Below are 23,909 nucleotides of genomic sequence, written 5' to 3'. Positions count from 1 at the left end.
TAGCAGGTTCTGAGATTGTCCCGGAAAAGATATATTTAGCCCTAGGTGAATGCATAAATCATACATTACTGTAATAGTAACAATTGTTAGCTACTCTGGTGGGCTCCAAGGCTTGACGAATTTTATAACATTGTGGGCTTTTCCATGTGGAAGAGATAACCGCACGTCTACTGGAGAGTAGGTGTTTTGCCCTATCAAGCTGGAACAATCCTCTGTAGGTGGGAAGAGTTAATTCTATGCACTGTTATGCAAAAAGTCAAACGAGAGAATGAGAATGGTCCCATCTAGTCTTGAAATCCATTAAAACAAATTAATAGTGATCATGATATGAAAATCCTAGAACTTTCTCCTATATGCAAAAATTCTCCTAAATCACTGGCTTATTGAACAATGTGTCCCTCAGTGATTAGGATCAGAGTAATTGTCTCTTTCAAATTTAAATTTATGAACTGGCTGATCTGTATTAACAGATCTAAACAGCATTAATACAATTAATGCCTCTGAAGAACAGAAAACATTGTCAATACTCAGTTCTTTCTGTATTGTACTCAGAACACTGTACATGCTTATGGGATTTAAAGCCTGAAACTGTAAACCAGGTATGAATCCTGAAGATGTGCTAGGTGTACTATAATAGTAAAATATACTTACTTCCAATTTCTGGTTTAAATTGCTCAGTTCAAATGGAGCTTCCAGCTTTTCTGCACATATTTCTTTACTGTAAACCTTATCTTGTTTAATCTGGTATAATTGTAGTTTTTCATAACTATGTGTCAGTTTACAAAACTGGAAATGAAAGGAGATAGAATGTTAAGAATGTGTGATACTTTTCTATGTCAGGTAATTATTTATTTGAGTCATAATTGGCAAATGCATTGAAGCTTAAACATTTTAATTAGCATATCTCTGTAACAAATTACTAGTTACTAAAACTAAATTATTAAAGATGAACAGGACCAAGATTTCATATAACCCTGAGTGTTGCCCAGTTAAAAACAGATTTACTTTATGGTTGTTGGTTTTTTTCTGTTGAAAATTTGTATGGCACTTGAGTTTTTAACCATGTAAAGTAAATTTTTGTACCGTGTTTATATGAAATGTTTTACATTTGTTTAGTGCCATCTTGTGTTGACAATATTTAAAAGTACTTCAATAACAAGAATAACAGATTAACAGATGGAAACAGGTAAACCAGACTAACACGGCTACATTTCTATCACTAAGCAGTAGAAGGCATTGGTGACAGGGTAGAGGGAGGGAATCAGGCAATCGGAGGAGGATTCTTGGAGGTATTGAAGTGGAATGAACTGGACCATACTTAAAATGGCCATTGTCACCACATTTATCAACATTTCACAATTTTTACCAAGGACAATTCTCCAAATAATCTGGGAGTGTAGTATCTGCTAGTTCCTCTGACACTGTTTACATTCCAGTGAATTTTAGCCTTGAGTTACTGGTAATCTTAATTGGCAGGACCTCAAGACTAATACCTTATGGCCTGGTCTACACTAAAGGGGAAAGTCGACTTAATATATGCAACTTCAACTATGTTAATTATGTAGTTGGAGTCAAAGTACCTTAAATCTGGTGTCATCCAGACAGGAGGGGTTGATGGGAGCACATTCTCTTGTTGACTTCCCTTACTTCTCATAGGAGCAGGACAACCAGTGCTAATGGGTTTCAGTTTCAGGCTTCACTAGACTCACTAATTTGAACTACAGAAGATTGACGGCACCAGCTTCGATCTTCTTTGTAGTGTAAAAAAGCCCTATATTATTATATGTTATTTTTCAGTGCTCAAAAGTATGCTAGACCCCATGCAGAATAAAAATCATGTTTCAAACCTGAAGAATACACAGTATAGTTTAGGTATGAAACATAAGTGAGGGTAATAAACAAAGGAGAGAAGGGGAACAGATGAGGTAGGACAAAGATTACACTAATCAGACCATATGGTTTGGGCATGTGTAGAAAATGATACATCTGGGTAGAGAGTCTTTATACTCATCTACTTCAGACAGAACTGTGCTTTTAGGAGGGATCTGAATGAGCCAAGAGTGAGCAGAAACTTAGTCAAATAAGAATTTGAAGGATGTTCCATAGAAAAAGATGCACGAAAAAAGCAAAGAAGCAGAACGAGAATGTAATGAAGGGGGCATCAAAGCAGGCATGTATGGTAGAACAAAAGAGGTTTCAGGAAGCAAAAAGGGCAGGTGGCAAGTGAAGCCAGGAAAGAGTGATGCACAGCTTTACAAAACAGAACACAAAATTTGCACTCCATACATATAGAGCAGTAAGAAATCAACGAGGAGATTCAAAAAGGGGTTGAAATGGTCTGAGTACCAGGTAGCAAAGAGAATTTTGGCAAGGTGGGTCCCTAGACCAGACAGACTGAAATTATGGTATTCAGTGTGGAAGATGTGCAGAATGTAGACAAATGATGTAACTGTTAAGATGGATAGGTATGGTCAGATTTAAAAATATATATATATAATGAATGGAAAAGATATGATTTGCTCATGGCCTGGATATGCAGAAGAAAGAAAAACACTCACGAGCACTATTGTCATGAAAGATTGCATATCTTATTCTTATTTTCTTCTATGGCCTATTTTATATAGGAGGTCACACTAGATAATCACAACAGTCCCTTCTGGCCTTAGAATCTATGCATCTATGAACACCAAGTTGTGAGTTTCAGTAACAGTGAGGATGGTGAAGTTGTTAGCAGCAACAGAAAATGAAGGCAGCAGAGAATTTTGGAGAAAAAATTAGATCATGTTTAACTTGAGAAGACAGCAAGCCAGAATGATAACAGCAAATGTGAGAACGTGAGGCAGGATTTAGATCTGATTAAATGTATGAACTATTTAATTGTACAAAAATCCACCCCAAAACTAGGTTAAAACCATTTACTTACTGGTACAGTAACTATTGTTCTTCAAGATGTATTGTTCACATATATATTCTGTTGTAGATGTAAGTGCACCGAATGCAGTTGAGCCAAAGACTTTTGGCAGCACTCTCACCAGGAAGCATAACAGGCAGCATTTGCTCTTGTGCTCAGAACAATGGCATAAAAAGGGTATGATCACAGCTTCCTTTTCTGTTCCTTTACAGCATGGCCTATCTAATATATGAAAGAGTGGAGCAAGCAGGAGGGTTGTAGAATGTATATGTACACAAAACATCTTGAAGAACTACAGTTGCTGTACAAGTAAGTAACTTTTCTTCCTTCTGTGTGATTGTACACATATGCAATCCATTGTAGGTAGTAGCCATGTGGGGCAAATTTCAGGAAATGGGGTGTCTTTCAGAGATCATGGCCAAGGACTATTCTTTGTATTCTTCATCCAATTTTGTCCCCCAATTTAGAAACTATTCACCAATTAATAAACACATATTGTAACAATAGCACCTCTAGCACCTGATAATTCAACACCTTCCTTTGATAGGCTGATTGATAGTGCTGGAAAGGCACTCTGCTCTAGATCAAGTCTTTTAACCTCATCTTTTGGAGCAGCCTTAGGATGAGACTGTTTCAAACCCGCTCATTGGCTACCATAACCGCAAGGTTTTCTGGGACAGGATGGGTGAAGACATAATCAAATTCCTGCTAGGGAATCTAATATCACCTGTCCACAAGTTTAGGAATGAGGGGGACACAGGCCAACATCTGCCAGAGATTCTTCACAGGTTCCAGAAAGGTTTCATTAATGGGTTGGGTAACCCTTCTTGTGGCAGGTATTTGTAAGATATCAAAAAAATTGTGTGGGCCGTCTTGCACAAGCTCTATCTGCAATCCTAGAGGTGTGGCCATGAGGTCCTGAAACAGTTTAAAGCCTTTCACTGGGGATGGGGTAAGGAGGAAGGTGATGGCCTTATGCAGGGAAGGAGTTGAAATATGATGGTGACATCAAGGTGTTCTTCTCTTGCCTCTTCTTCTGTGGACTCCAGCAAAAGAGGGGACTACAAATGGTAGGGGGATCCTCCTTTGAAGTCTCCAGAAAGGGAGAAAGCAACTTTCTCCTGCACTGAGAATCCATAAGTGGTCTAGACACTCTTGGGGTAGCCTAAGATGCACAAGAAAGCCAAGGGGACTGCTACTCTTTTAACTGCCCATGAGGATGATGGGCATAATACAAAAGCTTCCTTGTAAGAATTCTAATCTTGCCCCTTGATTCTGGCATCACTGAAGTGTGACTTAAGAGAAGATGTGAAAGACTGTGGAAGAAATAAAGGCCGATCATGGCGCAAGTGTGAAGAAGAGGTATAACTCTCCTTATTGAATGAATGAGCATTCCAGTTGGCATTTGAGGGGTTTTTGATATCAGCAAAACTTGGTGCTGTCCTAAAAGTACTGACAGAAGTATCGAACAGAGCTGATAGAAGCAGGTAAAATGATCAGAAGACAAAAGAACCAATCAGTGCTAGGGATACTGACAGTGCCATCATTCAGAGTTGTGACGAAGAAACCAGTGGGAATGAGGAATCTCAGACTGTAAGGGTAAGTTTACACTGTACACTTATTTCAGAATAATCTATTCAGAAGAAATACTCCAAAATAGCTTAGGGTATGTCTACACTACCCCGCTAGTTCGAACTAGCGGGGTAATGTATGCATACCGCACTTGCTAATGAAGCCCGGGATTTGAATTTCCCGGGCTTCATTAGCATAAGCGGGGAGCCGCCATTTTTAAATCCCCGCTGCTTCGAACCCCGTGTAGCGCGGCTACACGGGGCTCGAACTAGGTAGTTCGTACTAGGGTCCTATTCCGAACTACCGTTACTCCTCGTGAAACGAGGTGTACCGGTAGTTCGGAATAGGCACCCTAGTCCGAACTACCTAGTTCGAGCCCCGTGTAGCCGCGCTACACGGGGTTCGAAGCAGCGGGGATTTAAAAATGGCGGCTCCCCGCTTATGCTAATGAAGCCCGGGAAATTCAAATCCCGGGCTTCATTAGCAAGTGCGGTATGCATACATTACCCCGCTAGTTCGAACTAGCGGGGTAGTGTAGACATACCCTTATTTCAAAATAGCATGTCTACATTACAGGGAAGCTTTGAAATTAGTCCGAGGCAGGCTCCCCTAATGTGGATATGCTACTGTGATTTAGAGCCCCGGGAAGCATTAGGGTGTAATTACTTTGAATGGCCCTGGGGAGGAGCTATTTCTAAATAGCAGCAGTGGAACATCCACATTACAGTTATTTTGAAATAGCAATTTCGGAACAGGCATTGCTTGTGGACTGAGGTTTACAGAAGTCGGAATAAGCTTTGCTGTGTAGATGCTTGCATTGTTATTTCAGAATAACAGCCGTTATTCTGAAATAATGTTTCTGTGTAGATACACCCTTAATGATGCTGGTGGCACTGACTTGCTGGAGACTGCTATTGGCGCACAACAGTAAAATTTCTGGATACCTTAAATCACAGCTTCTTGGGACAGCTAGTGCTGGAACCCACAAAAAGAGAAGCAATGCTTGATTTATTCCTAAGTGTAATACAAGATATGGTCCAAGAGGTGAATATAGCTTTGTAATTGTGACCATTATATAACTAAACTTAACATCCCTTTGCCAGGGAAAACCCCACAGCAGCTCAAAACCCCAGCTCCCACCCAGTCGTCCACTGTGCCTCTTTCTTCCCTGCTGAGATGATGCTGGGTGGAAACCGGCTTTTAATCTGGCTCCCCCCCAGCACCAGTTCCTGCTGCCCTCCACCCTTGCTGCCTCTCTCTGAAAGAGGCAGCAAGTGAGGGAGTGGGGAAGCAACTAGTTGACTAGTCACTTCCATCCCTAATACCTACTTACACTTACAGGCAGTCCCCGACTTACGCGGATCCGACTTACGTCGGATCCGCACTTACGAACGGGGCTTTCTCGCCCCGGAGGTCGAGGTAGCGGATTGCTACCTGCGAGCTCCGGGGCGAGAAAGCCCCGTTCGTAAGCTGCTCCGGTGCCCCTGGTCTGCTGGAGACCGTCTCCAGCAGACCAGGGGCACCGGGCAGGTTCCCGCGCTTCTGAGGCTTTGCCAGAGCAAAGCCTCAGAAGCGCGGGAACCCGCCGCTGCTGCCGCTTCAGTCGGGGTGCCTGTGGCCTGCTGGGGACGGTCCCCAGCAGACCACAGGCACCGGGACTGAAGCCGCAGCCGCGGGGGGTCCCGCGCCTCTGAGGCTTTGCCAGAGCAAAGCCTCAGAGGCGCGGCACCCCGCTGCCGCTGCGGCTCTGCTCCCGTATTCCTGGTCTGCTGGGGGGGGGTGGCGCGGCTAGTGTGCCCCCCCCCCCCAGCAGACCAGGCTTTTGTTTTGGACCCTGGAGCAGAGCAGCTGGGGCGCTGCCGATTGGTCCTGCAGCGCCTTCTGGGCACTACTGGACCAACCTGGCAGCACCCCAGCTGCTCTGCCCCAGGTCCTGATTCAGCCGCTGCTGGTCAGTTTCAGCAGTGGCTGAATCAGGACGCCTGGGGCAGAGCAGCTGGGGTGCTGCTGGGTTGGTCCAGTAGCGCCAAGGAGCGGTGCTACTGGAGCAACCCAGCAGCACCCCAGCTGCTCTGCCCCAGGCGTCCCCAAGTCAGCCGCTGCTGAAACTGACCAGCGCTGACTACAGGAAGCCCGAGGCAGAGTTGCTCTGCCCCAGGCTTCCTGGAATCAGCTGCTGATCAGTTTCAGCAGCAGCTGACTTGGGGAAGCTTGGGGTTCTTAAATTGAATCTGTATGTAAGTCAGAACTGGCGGTCAGTTTCAGCAGCGGCTGAATCTGGACGCCAGTTCCGACTTACATACAGATTCAACTTAAGAACAAACCTACAGTCCCTATCTTGTACGTAACCCGGGGACTGCCTGTACATATCGCGGAATATATGTGTACAGAATCACTCAAAGGAAAACTAGAATTATTTATTCACTGTCAAATGCTTAACTTCTCAATTACAACAAGATGTCAATCTTCTAGCTATATTAGGGTACGTCTACACTACAGCGCTAGTTCGAACTAACTTAGTTCGAATTAGTTAATTCGAACTAAGCTAGTTCGAACTAACGCATCTAGAACTAAAAACTAGTTCGAACTAGCGTTTTGCTAGTTCGAACTAGTAAGTCCACATTGAGTGGACTCTGAACAGGGCTTAAGGATGGCCGGAAGCAGTGCCGGCAGGGCATAAAAGGAGGACTTAGAGCATGGAGATGCTGTCTCAGGCTAGCCGAGGGCTGCGCTTAAAGGGTCCCGACCCCCACCCCGGACACACAGTTCTAAGGGGTGCCCCGCTTGCAAAGAAGTTCTGGCTTGGAGTGCCCTGAGTGCCCACACTGGGCACATCACACCACTCGGCCATCAGCCCGGCTGCACTTGCCGCAGGCTGCCATCTGGGGAGAGGGAGTAATTGGGGGGCTGCAGGAGAGCTTCCACCCCCAGAAGCCCGCAGAGCCAGCCCAGTCCTCCCCATCGGGGGCTCGTACCCCATTCCTCCCTCACCTCCTTCCACTTACCCTTCCCTAGCCCCCCTTCTTATTGATGTACAAAATAAAGATAACGTTTCTTCCAACATTGACTCTGTCTTTATTGAAAAAAACTGGGGGAGACTGGGAAAAGGAGGTGGGAGAGGGGAAGAGAGAGGCTGGGAGAGGGGAGGGCAACTAACATGATCAGGGGTTGGGAACAGGTCCCAGATGAAGAAAGGCTACAGAGACTGGGACTGTTCAGCTTAGAAAAGAGGAGACGGAGAGGGGACAGGATAGAGGTCTCTAAAAGCAGGGGTTGGGTGGAGAGGGTGCATTCAGAAAAGTTCTTCCTGAGTTCCCATAAAGAAGGACTAGAGGACACCAAAGGAAAGGAATGGGTAGCAGGCTTGAAACTAGTAAGAGAAAGTTGTTGTTCTTGACAAAGCAAATAGTTAACCTGTGGAACTCCTTGCTGCAGGAGGCTGTGAAGGCTAGAACTAGAACAGAGTTTAAAGGGAAGTGAGATAAAGTCATGGAGGTTGGGGCCATGGAGTCCTATTAGCCAGAGGGTAGGAGTGGTGTCCCTGCCCAAAGTTTGTGGAAGGCTGGAGAGGGATGGCACAAGACAAATGGCTTGGTCACTGTCTTCAGTCCATCCCCTCCAGGGTCCCTAGGGTTGGCCGCTGTCGGCAGACAGGCTACTGGGCTAGATGGACCTTTGGTCTGACCCAGGACGGCCATTGTAAGCTCAGGGCTCAGTGTCGGGGGTCTCAGTGGACCCCCTTGATTTTCATGCACACCTGGTCCTGGGTGGCCAGGCTGGCAGCTCTCCTGCCCTAGACGGCCACTTTCCTGTGCCTAGTGCGGAGATCGTGGACGAGGTCCACGATGTCCGCACTAGCCCAGGAAGGTGCCCGCCTCTTGCGGTCCAGGGCAAGCTCCCGGGAGCCGCCAGCCAGGTCCTGGGAAGAGGGGGAGGGCTGGGGGGCATCGGGTGGGTGGCTCTGTGCCGTGCCAGGTGCAGGGTCTGCTAGCTGGGTGCTGGCAGGCTTGCACCTGGCACGGGCACCGTAGCCAGCCCGTGCCCCTTTAAGGGATCCGGGGCCGGGAGGGGGGCATAGAGTTTCCCTGGTGTTGGCCAGAGTGGCCACCAGGGAAACCTGGGGAGGGCTAGCCTCCCACTAGTTCGAACTAAAGGGCTACACAGCCCTTAGTTCGAACTAGCTAGTTCGAACTAGGCGTTAGTCCTCGTAAAATGAGGTTTACCTAGTTCGAACTAAGCGCTCCGCTAGTTCGATTCAAATTCGAACTAGCGGAGCGCTAGTGTAGCACCTATTAAAGTTAGTTCGAACTAACGTCCGTTAGTTCGAACTAACTTTGTAGTGTAGACATACCCTTAGGGAAACACTGCAAGTTACAAAAACAGCTTCTATTTCATAATTGTTTTCTTAAATGAAAATGGTAAAGGGAGTAAGGGAAATGAAAGTTTAAAAAAGTTCATTTTATGAACTGGTGAGGAATGTTGTCACCAAAATTATAATTCTTAACCAGGCCAAATCTGAGGTCCAGATGAGGTATGACTAGAATTCTGATTTGGTGAAGAAGTCTGGTTGTTGGACAAACTATGTCTACATTACAGATCGTATATAGGCATAGATGAAGATGCATCTTGCACTGACAGTTTTTCTGCTGGTGTAGGAATACTACGTCCTCAAATTACATTATCTGTACTATCAGATAAACAAGAAAAGATTAAATCCAGGACTGTCCAGACTACTTTGTTAAAATCTGAGAAACATTATGGACTGAAGTTCAGAAAACCTGATACCCATTAGTTTTGTAGCTTGGAGTGGAAAACAGAGAAAAACTAAGAAAAAGGACAGACACAGAGCACAAACAAACAAACAAACAAAAAACAGGTTGAACCTCTCTAATCTGGCACTTTCTGGTCTGGCAACATCCGTGGTCCAGTATGATTTTAGTTAGCTGGATGTCCACTTATCACTGGTGTGGCCAACTTTCCCACAGTCCCAAAAAAATTGTTTACACTCCCTGTCCTGGCTCTCAGTGCTCTATGCTGCTATTTAGCTCTAATTTACCCCTAAATGTCTTCTAAGAGCCCAGTAAGCAGCTGAAGTGGTAGACAATATTGACCTCTTGTGGTTTGGCAAACTCTATGGTTAGCACCGGTCAGGTACCGAGAGTGCTGGATTAGAGAGGTTCAACCTAGGGGTGTGAAAGTGTAAATGTTTACATGGTTAATCAATGAGCCTGGGTTCATCAGTTAACAGGCAGGGTTACACACAGGACTCCCCCCACTTCCTTCATGCTGTTGCCTCCATGCAGAATGCAGTGGGGTAGGAAGCAGCTTTATGGAAAATTTTCAATGGTTACAAATTTCCTACAGTTACACATTTACTTGAATAAACACATTTTAACAAATTCAGACTTCAACCTGTAGTCACAAAGCAAAAAATGAATCCAATCTGATGCCTCCTCCTTCCAGGTTCCTCTTGTTTTTATACCTCCTGTCTCATGGAAAATCATCAACCTATTCAGAGCTGGAACTATGAACGTAAAAACTATGAGACTGTTTCCAGAACTTTCCAGTAGTCTTCATAACACAAATAATCTTAACTTAAAAACAAGACAACCTTGAGCCATCTAAAACATGTCAACAGAAAGACAGTTCTTAAATCAATATTTCCTGTGTGCATCAGCTTCTAATTATCATGACTCTGATTAAGTGATTTTAGCCATTTATTGTACAATAAAACCTGTGTTATCCAGCCCGCTCAGGGATTAGGGTGTTCCGGTTATCTAAAAATTCTGGTTATCTGAGGGTCCCATCAACCTAGGAAAAACCAGAAAGGACAAGCACAGTGGTGCACAACCTTTTTGGATCTGCGACCCCTGTGCTGCAGGGGCTGCCAGCTGCCCGGCCCAGCCTCACGCAAGCTGGATCAAAGCATCACGCCGCATGGCCGTGCCCAGCCTCACACCAACAGGATCAAAGCGCCATGCAGCTGCACACAGCCCCTGGCTGGCTGGATCAAAAGCGCTGCGCTGCACTGCACGGCCATGCCCAGCCCCCGGCCGGCCGGCCGGCCAGATCAAAGTGCCGCGACATGTAGTCTCACCAAGCCCCTACGAAATTTGCCGGTTTCTAAAGTTTTCCGGATAGTTAAGTGCCAGATAGCGCGGGTTATACTGTACCTAGTCCATAACCCACAAGTCTGACAGAGGCTCTCTCCATGTCCTTTGGTCGCATTTTGTCACAATAAGTCCAATGCGGAGAAGTAGATTCAGAGTTCTCCTTATAGAAATAATAACTACACCCATGAAAGCAGATATGGTTACCAAAGTTTAAAAGTGTGACATAAATTACCATTCATAAATCCATAAAGACACATCTATTAAATTATACATTAGAAACATTTTTAGAAAATAGCTATGGAAAGATAAAATGATAAAGTAAGTTTGGAAAACAGTTCAAAATCTACTAAACTAACCTGAAAATACTGAACCAGTGTAAAATACGGAATCTGACTTTGTCCTTACTTGAGACTTCAGTGCTTGAAGTTGAGCTTCAAAATCCTGAGCCATCTCATATTTAGTCTTCTGCAAGGTGTCTAATTTCTGTCGAAGTATCCCTACCTACATTTAGAATAAATATTCATTTTTACAACAAATAGTCCTGTGGCATCTTAGAGACTAACAAAAATGTATAAGATCATGAGGATACGTCTATACTGCAACCTTTTTCCATAAAAGCTTACGCAAATGATGCGCGGAGTAGAATATCACCACACTTCATTTGCATAATTAATTAGGGGCCATTTTTGCACAAGAAGCTTTTGCGCAAAAAGGAGCTGTGTAGACGGTTCCTTTTTGCTCAAAAAACCCCCTCTTGCACAAGAACCATTCTTCCTCATTTTTTCAGCTGTGTAGATGCCTCATCAGCATCTACACAGCTCCTTTTTTGCGCAAAAGCCTCTTGCACAAAAATGGCTGCTAATTAATTATGCAAATGAAGCATGGTGATATTCTACTCCGCGCTTCATTTGCATAAGCTTTTGCGGAAAAAGGCTGCAGTCTAGACATAGCGGATGCAGAGGGATGCAGATTAGGCAGGTCGACATTGCAAATGAAGCGGGGATTTAAATATCCCATGCTTAATTTGCATAAAAAGGGCCGCCGTTTTTGCTGACTCAGCACTTTGTTGGCAAAAAGCGGCAGTCTAGAGGGGGATCTGTTAAGAAAGAAAGCCTTTTTCCACAGATCCCTTATGCCTCCTGCAAGGAGGTTTATAGGATCTGTGGAAAAAGGCTTTCTTTCTCAACAGATCCCCCTCTAGATTGCCACTTTTTGCTGACAAAGTGCTGAGTCGGCAAAAACAGCAGCCATTTTTATGCAAATTAAGCACAGGATATTTAAATCCCTGCTTCATTTGCAATGTCGACCTGCCTAATCTGCATCCCTCTGCCGACAGAGGGATGCACTCTAGACATACACTAAGTGTCCTATTCATAGCTTTTGATGTAAAAATGCAAATGTCAAAGACGGAGAAAATCGGCTTTGTATCCACCTTTATTCAAAGGTGATAGTGTCAAATTTGTAAATGAATTCTAGTTGAGCAGTCTCTCTCTGTAGTTGGGTAGTAAAATTCCTTTGTAGAATGGCTACTCTTAAATCCATGATTGAGTGTCCAAATAGGTAAAAATGTTCCCCTACAGATTTATGTGTATTACCATTCTTAATGTCTGATTTGTGCCCATTTGCTTGGCTGTAGACAATGAATTCTGTGATGTTCCCTGGATGGCAGCTAGAGGCATGTAGGTAAGAATAGTGGTCAGTTATTTTCTGGTATAGGGTGGTGTTTATCTGACTGTAGTGTCAAGGAAGTGGATCTCTTTTGTTGACTGGTCCGGGCTGAGATTGATAGTGGGGTGAAAATTGTTGCTGAGGTAGGTTGGTGTTATGTGACTGTAGAGTCAAGAAAGTGTATCTCTTGTGTGGATTGATTTATTTTTACTGTTTTCAATTAATTTCTACGTCCCTCTTACGTGCTTCCAGGTAAGGAAGGCAACCATTGTTATATTTCATGTTAATATTTTAGAAAGACAAAATTGTAAATAGGACTGTTGCAACTTAAGATATGTTTTATTGTAATTATTTTAACTAAGGTTGTGAATTAACTCACGTGATTAACTAAAAAAAAGAAATGTTATTAATCATAGTTTTAATCACACTGTTAAAATATATATAAAATTTTTTTTAAAAGACAATCTTTCTAAAAGCGCACCAAAAGAGTAAAAATAAAGTTTTCAGCTACCAATTTAGGAGAAAGATTAGATAGCTAACAGTTAGCAACTACCTTGAATCATACTTAGCCATCTAATCTTTCTCCTAAATTGGCAGCTGAAAACTTTATTTTTACTCTTTTGGTGCGCTTTTAGAAAGATGGTCTTTTAAAAACATTTTTATATATATATTTTTTTCTTTTTGGTCTTTCTCCTCCATACACACTGTGGGATTATTGGCTCCCCTCCCATACACACATACTCTGGGGATGCTGCCCTTCCCCCAACTCTGGGGCTTTTGCCCTCTTGGCTCTGGGGCTGCTGCCCCCCCTTGGTATTGGACTTCTGCCGGTGGGCTGGAAGCCGGAGCCGTCGGGTATGGCCCACCTTGTTGGCGGCCTGCCAGGGGGGCCGGGAGCCGAAGCTGCCAGCACAAAGGCACTTAGGCCGCCTGGAGGAGCTGGTGGGGGTGGCCTGGTGGGGGATCAGGGAGCCGGAGCTGTCGGGGGCAGCCTGCCGAGGGAGCTGGAGCTGGTGGGGACAGCCTGCCAGGGGGGTAGGGATGTGGAGCTGGTGGGGGCAACTTGCTGCGTCATCCACAGCTGAGCCAGGTGACAGAGCATGCCTGCGAGAGCTTGTGCGGGCAGCTGGTGTGTGCGAGGAGGGATAAATTGAAAATCCCATGACAGACAGACAAGAACGGTGATGGCTTAATAGAAAGATTGTCTAAAAAGATTGTCTAATAAAAATATAATATACAGGCAGTCCCCGGGTTACATGGATCCGACTTACATCGGATCCCTACTTACAAACGGGTTGAGGCAGCCCCGCACTAGCTGATTTCCCCCAGTAGACCACGGAGACGCGAAGCTAGCGCGCCCCCCAGCAGACCAGGGAGACGCGGAGCGGCTTTTCTCAGCAGACACCTCAGCTTGAGAATAAAGGACTGAGGGAAGTGAGGTGTGGGAGAATAAAACTGAGCTCTGGAGAAATGTTTGGCTAGAGTTTCCCCTACAAGATGTACCAGTTCCGACTTACATACAAATTCAACTTAAGAACAAACCTACAGTCCCTATCTTGTACGTAACCCGGGGACTGCCTGTACTTCGAAATTTATTAAATATTTTGGATGTTCTTCTAAATTTCCACATATATTGATTTAAATTATAACACAGAATACAAACTTTATAGTGTTCTGTGGCCAGGTCTCTGGCGGCTGAGTAGCCTCGTGACTAGGTTATTAAATAAGCAAGTGGAAGAGGGGGTGGATGCTGGCCCTCTGCACCCTATGATCCTGGCTTAGGAACACTGAGTCACTCCCTGTTCAAGTCCTTAAGTTTGGGGCATGGCACCAAGAGTCCAGATTCCTCTTAGTTGGGGCTTTTTAGTAGTTTCCCCCCTTTTCCCAGAAAGTAGGGTGGGGTCTTACTTGCTCCCATGGCTGCTGAGTGGACAGGCTCTGGTTCATGTCCTTAGACCACTGAACTGGGTTTCTGCCTTCTTGTTAGTTAGCTTCAAACTGAGTCAAGCTCCTCCCTTTTCTCCACCTATCCATGCCTGGCATTGGTTGCAGGTAAAGCAGGGTGAAAGTAGCTGAGCCCAGAGGCTTTCTTTAATCCTTTGGACACTAGGCCCTCCTTTCTCTGCTCTCCTACATGCTCACTTTATATTATTTTTATTACAAATATTTGCACTGTAAAATGATAAAACAAATAGTATGTTTCAATTCACTTCATACAAGCACTGTATTGCGATCTCTTTATCATGAAAGTGAAACTTAGAAATGCAGACTTCTTTACATAACTGCACTCAAAACAAAACAATATCAAACTTTAGCATCTACAAGTCCACTCAGTCCTACTTTTTGTAAGTTTGATTACATTTATGGGAAAGAATGCTTCTTGCTTCTTATTTACATTGTCACCTGAAAGTGAAAACAAATGTTCACAAGGCACGTTTGTAGCTGGCATTGCAAGGCATTTACATGCCAGATATGCTAAATATTCGTATGCCCCTTCATGCTTTAGCCATCATTCCAGAGGATATACTTCAATGCTGATGACACTCGTTAAAAGAAAAATTGCATTAATTAAATCTATGACTGAACTCCTTGGGGGAGAATTGTATGTCTCCTGCTTTTTTACCCACATCATCATCATCATCATTATCATCAACAACCATGGGCTCAATGCCTGTTGGGGTCCGATACCTCCCTCACTATTTCCTTTCATCTTTCCCTGTCCAGTGCACAGTAGCTTAGTTTCTGTAGACTAGCTCCGCACCAATCTACTATATCATCTACCCATTCTCTGTGGGGTCTGCCTCTCCTATTCGGACCATCCATTATGCCGAATACCAGGGTCTTAACTTTTCGCTCGTCATTCATTCTGCAGATATGCCTGAATAGCTGTAACTTCCATTGTATAACCTTCTGCAGTAGGTTCTCTTTCAGATGTTTCTTCCTATATAATTCCTCGTTGGTGACCTTCTGCATCTATCCTATTCTCAGGTTATTTCTATAACAACTCCTCTTGAATGCCAATATCCTTCTCTTTGAATTTTTTGTTATCACCCATGTCTCACATCCATGCAACATGCTGCTAAATACACACGTTTTCAAGATGCTCAGCTTCGTTCCTAGCTAATTGCTTTACTTACCCATCGCCTTCAAACTCACTCTTGCTTTCACTATTCTAGTCACTATTTCCTTCTTACAGTCTAGATCATATGTCATGCTGCTCCCCAAATACGTGAACTTCTCTATGTTCTCTGCATGCTGCCATATATTTCATGTTATAGCAGTTTTGGATAATGACCCCATTACGTTTGTTTAAAGAACACTTTCACTGCACATTTGACAAAACACAAAGAAGATGCCATTGTAAAATTTTTAAAGATAGCTCTAGCACTCAACTCAAGGTTTAAGAATCTGACATTACTTCCAAAATTGTAGAGAGATAAGTTCTCTCAGAAGGTTTAAAAGAGCAACACTCTAATGCAGAAATTACAGAACCTGGACCACCAGAAAAGAAAATCAGACTTCTGCTGGTGGCATCTGAATCAGATGATGAAAATGAACATGTGTTGATCTACACTGCTTTGGACCATTATCAAGTAGAACTCATCATCAAAATGGATGCATGTCTTCTGAAATGGCAATTGAAGCACTAAGGCACATATGAATCCTGACTGCGTCTGATACATAAATATGACAATGGCTACAACAATGCAATGTAAACACATGCTTTAACTTCCATGTGACATTATAAACAAAGGACAGACAGCATTATCTCCTACAAATGTAAACAAACTTGTTTGTCTGAGCAATTGGCTGAACAGGAAGTGTAGGACTGAGTAGTCTTGTAGGCTCAAAAGTTGCATATTGTGTTGTTTTTGAATGAAGTCATTTTTGTGTACATATTCTACATTTGTAGGTTGAACTTTCATGATAAAGAGATTGCACTACAGTACCTGAAATGAAGGAACTGAAAAATACTAAAAGCAAAGCAAAACAAAAGCAAACAAACAAAAATTCCAGTAAAATTAAACTCATAAACATTGTGGCAACAAAATGTAAGTAAGTAAGTATCCCACCCTGGGCCTGTCTAAATGACAGGCGGCATTTTAATTGTGGATAGTGAAAAAGGTAAAATTGCACCTTACTGCACAAATCATCTTTCATGTATGTATAGAAAAATCACATCTTTTCATTAGTGACAAAAATAATTTTTTGTTAATTTTTACTCCTATTAATTCTGCAGAGCTAACATAGCCAAGAGTTTGCGGGTTTGTATTCTGATGTGATAAACTGAACATTTGTAAAGCATGCTATTAACTAACTCATACCGTTAAATGCTTTCTTATAGGAGATGGTGTTATTACCTCTTGACCTTTCAGATCCAACTTGCTTTGGGCATTTGCTAATTCTTTATCCCGGATATCCATTCTTGCCTCTAAAGATTGCACCTTCCTTTCCCATTCAAGTTTCTTGTTGTTTACCATGATGTCAATTTGATGAATTAATTCCTGAAGCTCAGCTTCACATGGAGAAGCTCTAATAATATAAGCATACATATTTTTCAAATACAGATTTAGAGAGAAAAATATTTTTATTCCAATTACTGTAACTTGTTATTTAGTATCCTATAAAACATCAGGTCTTTAGGGTTAGGGGCAGGAGAGGAAGAGCCTTAAAGCTAAAGGGTTACTTCAAACAGACAGAAACCCAGTTTATGATTCTTGCCTTAGCTTCAAGTTAGAGTTGGAAGCCACAGTATTTTTTTTAAAAGCCCTAATGCATGGCAGTTCCAACATTTATTTTGGACCTCATTCCAAGTCCACCATCAATTTGGCATGTTATTTGAACATAGACATATGTTATTTGGACTACTGTCAAAAAATCAGTGCAACAATACTAGCCACACAATAGCTCTGCCGTATGAAAAAAATAGTTAAATTAAAATTGCAATTTTGTCAGTGTGATTAAAATTATTTTTGTCAGAGTGATATTTTACCCTGCATATCTGATAGTAGGTCAAAAAATAATATACTTTGGTAAATAGTAAACTTTCATTTCCACCGAATTCCAGCTCTCAAAATCCCAAATGTGGAGACTGCCAAACTAGATCCTATCAGTCCAGGCTTTGATTATACAACCATGATAGCGGTTTTCAAATATCTAAAAGGGTGTCACAAGGAGGAAGGAGAAAATTTGTTCCTCTTGGTTACTGAGGACAGGACAAGGAGTAATGGGCTTAAAGTGCAGCAGGGGAGGTTTAGATTGGACATTAGGAAAACGTTCCTAACTGTCAGGGTGGTCAAATATTGGAATAAATTGCCAAGGGAGGTGGTGGAATCTCCCTCTCTGGAGATATTTAAGAAGAGGTTAGATAGACATCTGTCAGGGATGGTGTAGACGGAGCTTGGTCCTGCCTTGAGGGCGGGGGGCTGGACTCGATGACCTCTCAAGGTCCCTTCCAGTCCTATTATTCTATTATTATTATTCTATTATTAACCTATAGCTAATATAATGGTTCCCAACCTTTATTTGCTGGAGCTCTGAGGACTCTGAGGGTATGTCTACACTACCCTCCTAATTCGAACTAGGAGGGTAATGTAGGCATACCGCACTTGCAAATGAAGCCCGGGATTTGAATTTTACAATCAATCTTACAATTTGAAATCCCTTCTCGTTCGAACCCTGTGCCGCGCTACACGCAGCACGGACTAGGTAGTTCGGACTAGGCTTCCTAGTCCGAACTACCGTTACTCCTCATTCCACGAGCCTAGTCCGAACTTCTGAACTACCGTTACTCCTCATTCCATGAGAAGTAATGGTAGTTCGGACTAGGAAGCCTAGTCCGAACTACCTAGTCCGTGCCACGTGTAGCCGCGCAGCACGGGGTTCAAACAAGCAGGGATTTAAAAATGGCGGCACCCAATTTATGCAAATGAAGCCCGGGAAATTCAAATCCCGGGCTTCATTTGCAAGTGCGGTATGCCTACATTACCCTCCTAGTTCGAATTAGGAGGGTAGTGTAGACATACCCTCAGATAGTGCTCCCTGCTGCTCCCATTGGCTGGCATTCCAGTCCTCCCCACCACTATCCCACCCTGGGGCTGGAGCACACAAAATCTACTAGCCTGGGGCCCCCAAAGCTTTGGTGTGCAAGGAGAATGTGGGGAGTGGCTTTGTCTTTCTCAGTCAGGGGCCACATCAGGGAGGGTTTGGTTTTTCTTTTTTGTTTCTCTCTTGTACACGGCTCCTAACTGATTTTTATGTGGGTCAGCGGCCCCAATCCAAAAAAAGGCCCCCATCCCTGTTCCAGAAGTTTGCAAATGGGGCCCTTAATTATTTGCTCCACTATCTTGCCAGGTACAGAGGTTAAGCTGACTGGTCTGTATTTTCCTGAGTTGTCCTTATTTCCCTTTTTTTAATAGATGGGCACTATATTTGCCCTTTTCCAGTCTTCTGGAATCTCTCCCTTCTCACTCATTGCGCTACAATTTCCCAGAAATTGAAAATCTAAATTGATTGTAAAATGCTTAAAACACATAAGTTTGTATAATCATGAAAATGTAAATAGATACAAATGAAATGTTTTAAAATAAACAACAGCATTATCTGTCAAACTATAAAAATCATGAATTCTCAAAAACCTAATTACATTAGTCAGAGCTCAGTTATTTAACAGTTACACTCCTTCCATTATCAATATACATATGTGAATAGGTGATTTGTGTATTTTGAGTGATTGTAGCAGTGAAATAATCTTCATTATTTTGCTAACTCTTATATAATTTGTCTTGCTAATGTTGAGGGAATATTTTTCCCTAAGATATTAATGGCTAAATGTATGCAGTGCTAGTCACAGTAACTATACATATTAAAATCTTTAAGAAAGAGTAGTATCTATTTATTAAACCAGCAATATTTTGGCTGACTGATTTTTTTTATTGCCAAAGGAATTAGTCTATCATATGGCTAAAAATTTACAAACTTCCAACTTTTAAATCAAAACTGCTTTTGATGCAATGTGAATAACTGCAAACATGTCTGAAATCTCATTCAAAGCTGTTAAACCACCAGTTGATAAAATAAAGTAAAAAATTACGGATATGAATGAGAACAAATTTGACCCTTAAAATATCCTTTCAATTAATTTTAAAATACAGTCTAAAACAATATATTTGATTTAAAAAAAGTTGAGGTTGTTGTGTGACATCACTATACTTGCCTATCAGATCATTTACAAAATCTAAGCATATATAAGCAAAGAACAATAATTCAAGATATATGGAACCACATATGTAACTTAACGGATTTTAAATATATTCTATAAAAACATAAATGTTATTCTTTTCAACCATAAACAATCACTTATTTCAATACAACAAAGCAATGTTTATTCTTATCTATGTCATTTTTAATGTGTAATATTTGTATATTTTTTTACATTTAAAATACTATCAATTATATTTGTAGATAGAATATTTTTATAAAATACCTATACATATTTGAGATTAACAATGCTATATATGTTGCTTTATGGGTAATCATATAGCTTTTTTATTTATAAATTATCAGCCAGATCATTAGTTTGTTCTCTAACCCATAATAAAGGAAAGTCAAAATCTCTTTCTTGGTTTTCCTGTTGCTTTGGAAGGGAGTAAACTATACCAGGTCTCTATATTTGTCATAATGTATTTTTCCTGATGCATCAACAATACTACTCCATGTTTGGAAACAAGTTTATATGCACTTTGAGGACAGGGACAGAGTAGTTTTGTGAAGCCTGCTTCCCTTGCATACAGAAAGCAGAGATAAATGGCACTGTAGAAAAGAGAGCAAGGATGCCTTACAACCCCTCTGCTCTCTTCTAGCAGTGAGCAGGATGAGGCATAATCTGACTGTATGTATGTAGATTTGTATTTGAATGTGATGAATATCTCATTAATGTGTACATATTCAAAGCCAGATTTTGCCAACCTTATGTTAAGTAGTACAGTGCTTTGCAACAAATCTTATTGTTTTAAATGGTACTATTTGTGTCAGTAACTAAGGGGCTCACGATCTAACACATTTATATTTCTTCTTTAGAAAGGTTGTGTACTGAGATTAGAGATGAAAGAATGCTATTTATTTTGTGTCAGAGGTAAGACTGTTCTATGTGATGAAAAGTGCATTTCTTAATACTTGATAAAAATGTGTTTATATTTATTAAGAGTTTGGATTTTGTGAGCAATTAATTGGATATCTATACTTTAAAAAGCAACTTTAACTGCTCTTTTAAAAAAAAATTTCAGAAAATTTGTAGGTCTTCAAAAAAATAGCTCACACATCTCTCTTTTGTCCATATAAATTAAAACAGTTTTAAAAATCGAAATAAATGACAGACAGGAAGTAGATTATTAAATTACCATGGAGTGATCTGTGCTGCCCTACCTAATAGTGACTACTAAACCATAACAGACATCGAAAAAAAAAAAAGAAAGGCACAGGAAAATAATCATCTTAAAACTTTACCACTGTAAGTTCTACATTCTTAAAAAAAAAAAAACAATTCTAACCCCCAAAACGGAAGTCAGTGCTTACCGAACCACAGATTGTTCCTGCAACACTTGCAATTTCTGTTCCATTTTTCCCTCTGTATTATTTTTTTTAATCTGCCAAAAACAAACATGAAATACAATAATTTAGGCTTGTATGTGTATAATTATACAGCCATTCACTTCATGTGGAGTCCTTCAACTTCTTTTAGATTTTGTAACTTTTAAGTTACAAATATCCCATGCACACTGAATTGTGGAGTAGCTCTGTGGAATAGCTCATATTGAACATGGCATTGGAATTTGAAGTAACACAAATTCAGTTGACAGCAGCTGTGGGAGTTGATGAAATATTGGGATTTAGAGGAGCACTGGCTCTGTTGGGTCAGGTGAGGAAACTGTAGGGATAGAGCAGTCACCTCTCTATGGAAGAGAGGGCATGTCAGTTGGGGTTGAAAGCTACTCAATCATGTGGTGGCAATAAGTGGAGAAAGTGTGAAATAGGGGCTTGGAGGAGTCCTAGCTCTGTACTAATCAGTTGGAGAAATCCTGTCAATAGGGGTCAAAGCATCCATGGATTCACAGGACACCCAGGTTCACAGAGGTTCTGGATTGATGGTGAGGACATTAATGGGGGGACAGGCACCAGTCAGGGCGGGATGGCACTGCCATGGGAGGAAGCCCCAGGTCTATGGTGGCAAGGCCGAATAAAGGTGATGGAGGCACTGCCTGGCAAGCGGCCCTGGCTCTGTGGGAGCAGGGGCTAGTGGAGGGGAGTCTGGCGTGGACACAGGGGCAGCCTGGCTCTGTTGGGGCCAGGGCCGGTGGAGGTGAGGCTGGCACCGACGTGGGGGCGGATACCTGGACTGTGGCAGTATCGGGCGGGACATTCACGCCGGGCGGTTGAGTCACCTCCAGCCCCGCAGCCTTCCTGCGCTGCTTCCGACCCAGCGCGGACCAGCTCTCCGCTCTGCCTGATGCGCTCTGCTCCCGCGGGCGGGTAGGCGCCGGCCTCAGCCCAGCCCCAAAGCCCGGCGCTCCCCACCCACCCGCGCCGTCCCGCCCCGGCTCCCGCCACCCCGCACCCCGCGGCGGTTACAGGACAGGCCCGGCGGCTTCTCCCGTTACCAGGGAGACGCGGAAGGCGGCAAGAGGCGCGTGAGCGGGAAGGGGAGGGGGGGGGGGGGTCCAAAGGGGCGGGCGGAACTGGGCTGAGGAAAGAAGCTGCGACGGGATGGGGAGAGGGTCGGGCTCAAGGTCAGAGAGGCGGGGCCGGGGCCGGAGCCGGTTCAAAGAGTGAGGGCACCGGGCGGTGACAGACCGAGCACGCTGGGGATGAGACAGGCCCAGAGCATCCGTACCCGGCGTGGGGAGCAGCCGGCTTCATCAATGAACATCTAGGGGGCCACTTGACTCATTTAGAGGTGCACGTGCCCCCCTCATGCCACCCCTCCAACATGCCTCACCAATGAGCAGGGCTGTGAGAGGACGGGGAAGGGATGGGCTGAGTGTGAGGGGACGGGGCAGGCAATGGCAGGGTTGGGATGGGGAAGGGATGGGCTGGGTGTGAGGGGATGGGGCAGGCAATGGCAGGGTTGGGATGGGGAAGGGATGGGCTGAGTGTGAGGGGACGGGGCAGGTAATGGCAGGGTTGGGATGGGGAAGGGATGGGCTGAGTGTGAGGGGACGGGGCAGGCAATGGCAGGGTTGGGATGGGGAAGGGATGGGCTGAGTGTGAGGGGACGGGGCAGGCAATGGCAGGGTTGGGATGGGGAAGGGATGGGCTGAGTGTGAGGGGACGGAGCAGGTAATGGCAGGGTTGGGACGGGGAAGGGATGGGCTGAGTGTGAGGGGACGGGGCAGGCAATGGCAGGGTTGGGACGGGGAAGGGATGGGCTGAGTGTGAGGGGACGGGGCAGGCAATGGCAGGGTTGGGATGGGGAAGGGATGGGCTGGGTGTGAGGGGATGGGGCAGGCAATGGCAGGGTTGGGATGGGGAAGGGATGGGCTGAGTGTGAGGGGACGGGGCAGGTAATGGCAGGGTTGGGATGGGGAAGGGATGGGCTGAGTGTGAGGGGACGGGGCAGGCAATGGCAGGGTTGGGATGGGGAAGGGATGGGCTGAGTGTGAGGGGACGGGGCAGGCAATGGCAGGGTTGGGATGGGGAAGGGATGGGCTGAGTGTGAGGGGACGGAGCAGGTAATGGCAGGGTTGGGACGGGGAAGGGATGGGCTGAGTGTGAGGGGACGGGGCAGGCAATGGCAGGGTTGGGACGGGGAAGGGATGGGCTGAGTGTGAGGGGACGGGGCAGGCAATGGCAGGGTTGGGAAGGGGAAGGGATGGGCTGAGTGTGAGGGGACGGGGCAGGCAATGGCAGGGTTGGGATGGGAAAGGGATGGGCAGAGTGTGACGGGACGGGGCAGGCAATGGCAGGGTTGGGATGGGGAAGGGATGGGCTGAGTGTGAGGGGGCGGGGCAGGCAATGGCAGGGTTGGAATGGGGAAGGGATGGGCTGGGTGTGAGGGGACGGGGCAGGCAATGGCAGGGTTGGGATGGGGAAGGGATGGGCTGGGTGTGAGGGGATGGGGCAGGCAATGGCAGGGTTGGGATGGGGAAGGGATGGGCTGAGTGTGAGGGGACGGGGCAGGTAATGGCAGGGTTGGGATGGGGAAGGGATGGGCTGAGTGAGAGGGGACGGGGCAGGCAATGGCAGGGTTCGGATGGGGAAGGGATGGGCTTAGTGTGAGGGGACGGGGCAGGCAATGGCAGGGTTGGGATGGGGAAGGGATGGGCTTAGTGTGACGGGACGGGGCAGGTAATGGCAGGGTTGGGATGGGGAAGGGATGGGCTGAGTGTGAGGGGACGGGGCAGGCAATGGCAGAGTTGGGATGGGGAAGGGATGGGCTGAGTGTGACGGGACGGGGCAGGCAATGGCAGGGTTGGAATGGGGAAGGGATGGGCTTAGTGTGACGGGACGGGGCAGGCAATGGCAGGGTTGGGATGGGGAAGGGATGGGCTGAGTGTGAGGGGACGGGGCAGGCAATGGCAGGGTTGGGATGGGGAAGGGATGGGCTGAGTGTGAGGGGACGGGGCAGGTAATGGCAGGGTTGGGATGGG

General features: G+C 44.6%; 1 protein-coding gene across 3 annotated transcripts in view; it reads right to left on the bottom strand.

Annotated features, from left to right (window-relative positions):
* The window catches only part of DEUP1 (deuterosome assembly protein 1), a 100,308-nt gene extending 78,376 nt beyond the window's left edge, over nucleotides 1-21,932 (bottom strand). The window contains exons 1-5 of one of the 3 annotated variants that reach the window (XM_025182940.2): nucleotides 21,654-21,932; nucleotides 20,839-20,909; nucleotides 16,626-16,797; nucleotides 11,002-11,097; nucleotides 652-786 (exon numbers count right to left, since the gene is read on the bottom strand). In XM_025182940.2, the coding sequence (XP_025038725.2) occupies nucleotides 652-786; nucleotides 11,002-11,097; nucleotides 16,626-16,797; nucleotides 20,839-20,882 (447 nt within the window). In that variant the 5' untranslated portion in view covers nucleotides 20,883-20,909; nucleotides 21,654-21,932. The remainder of the gene's footprint in view (nucleotides 1-651; nucleotides 787-11,001; nucleotides 11,098-16,625; nucleotides 16,798-20,838; nucleotides 20,910-21,653) is intronic. The other 2 variants (XM_014571845.3, XM_075919299.1) reach the window with 2 other exon arrangements.
* Nucleotides 21,933-23,909: the final 1,977 nt, after the last annotated feature.

The sequence above is a fragment of the Pelodiscus sinensis genome, chromosome 1, assembly GCF_049634645.1.
Source record: "Pelodiscus sinensis isolate JC-2024 chromosome 1, ASM4963464v1, whole genome shotgun sequence".
In the NCBI taxonomy this organism is placed as follows: Eukaryota; Metazoa; Chordata; order Testudines; family Trionychidae; genus Pelodiscus; species Pelodiscus sinensis.
Note: the sequence above shows the minus strand (reverse complement) of the source record. Positions and strands in the feature narration are given on the sequence as shown.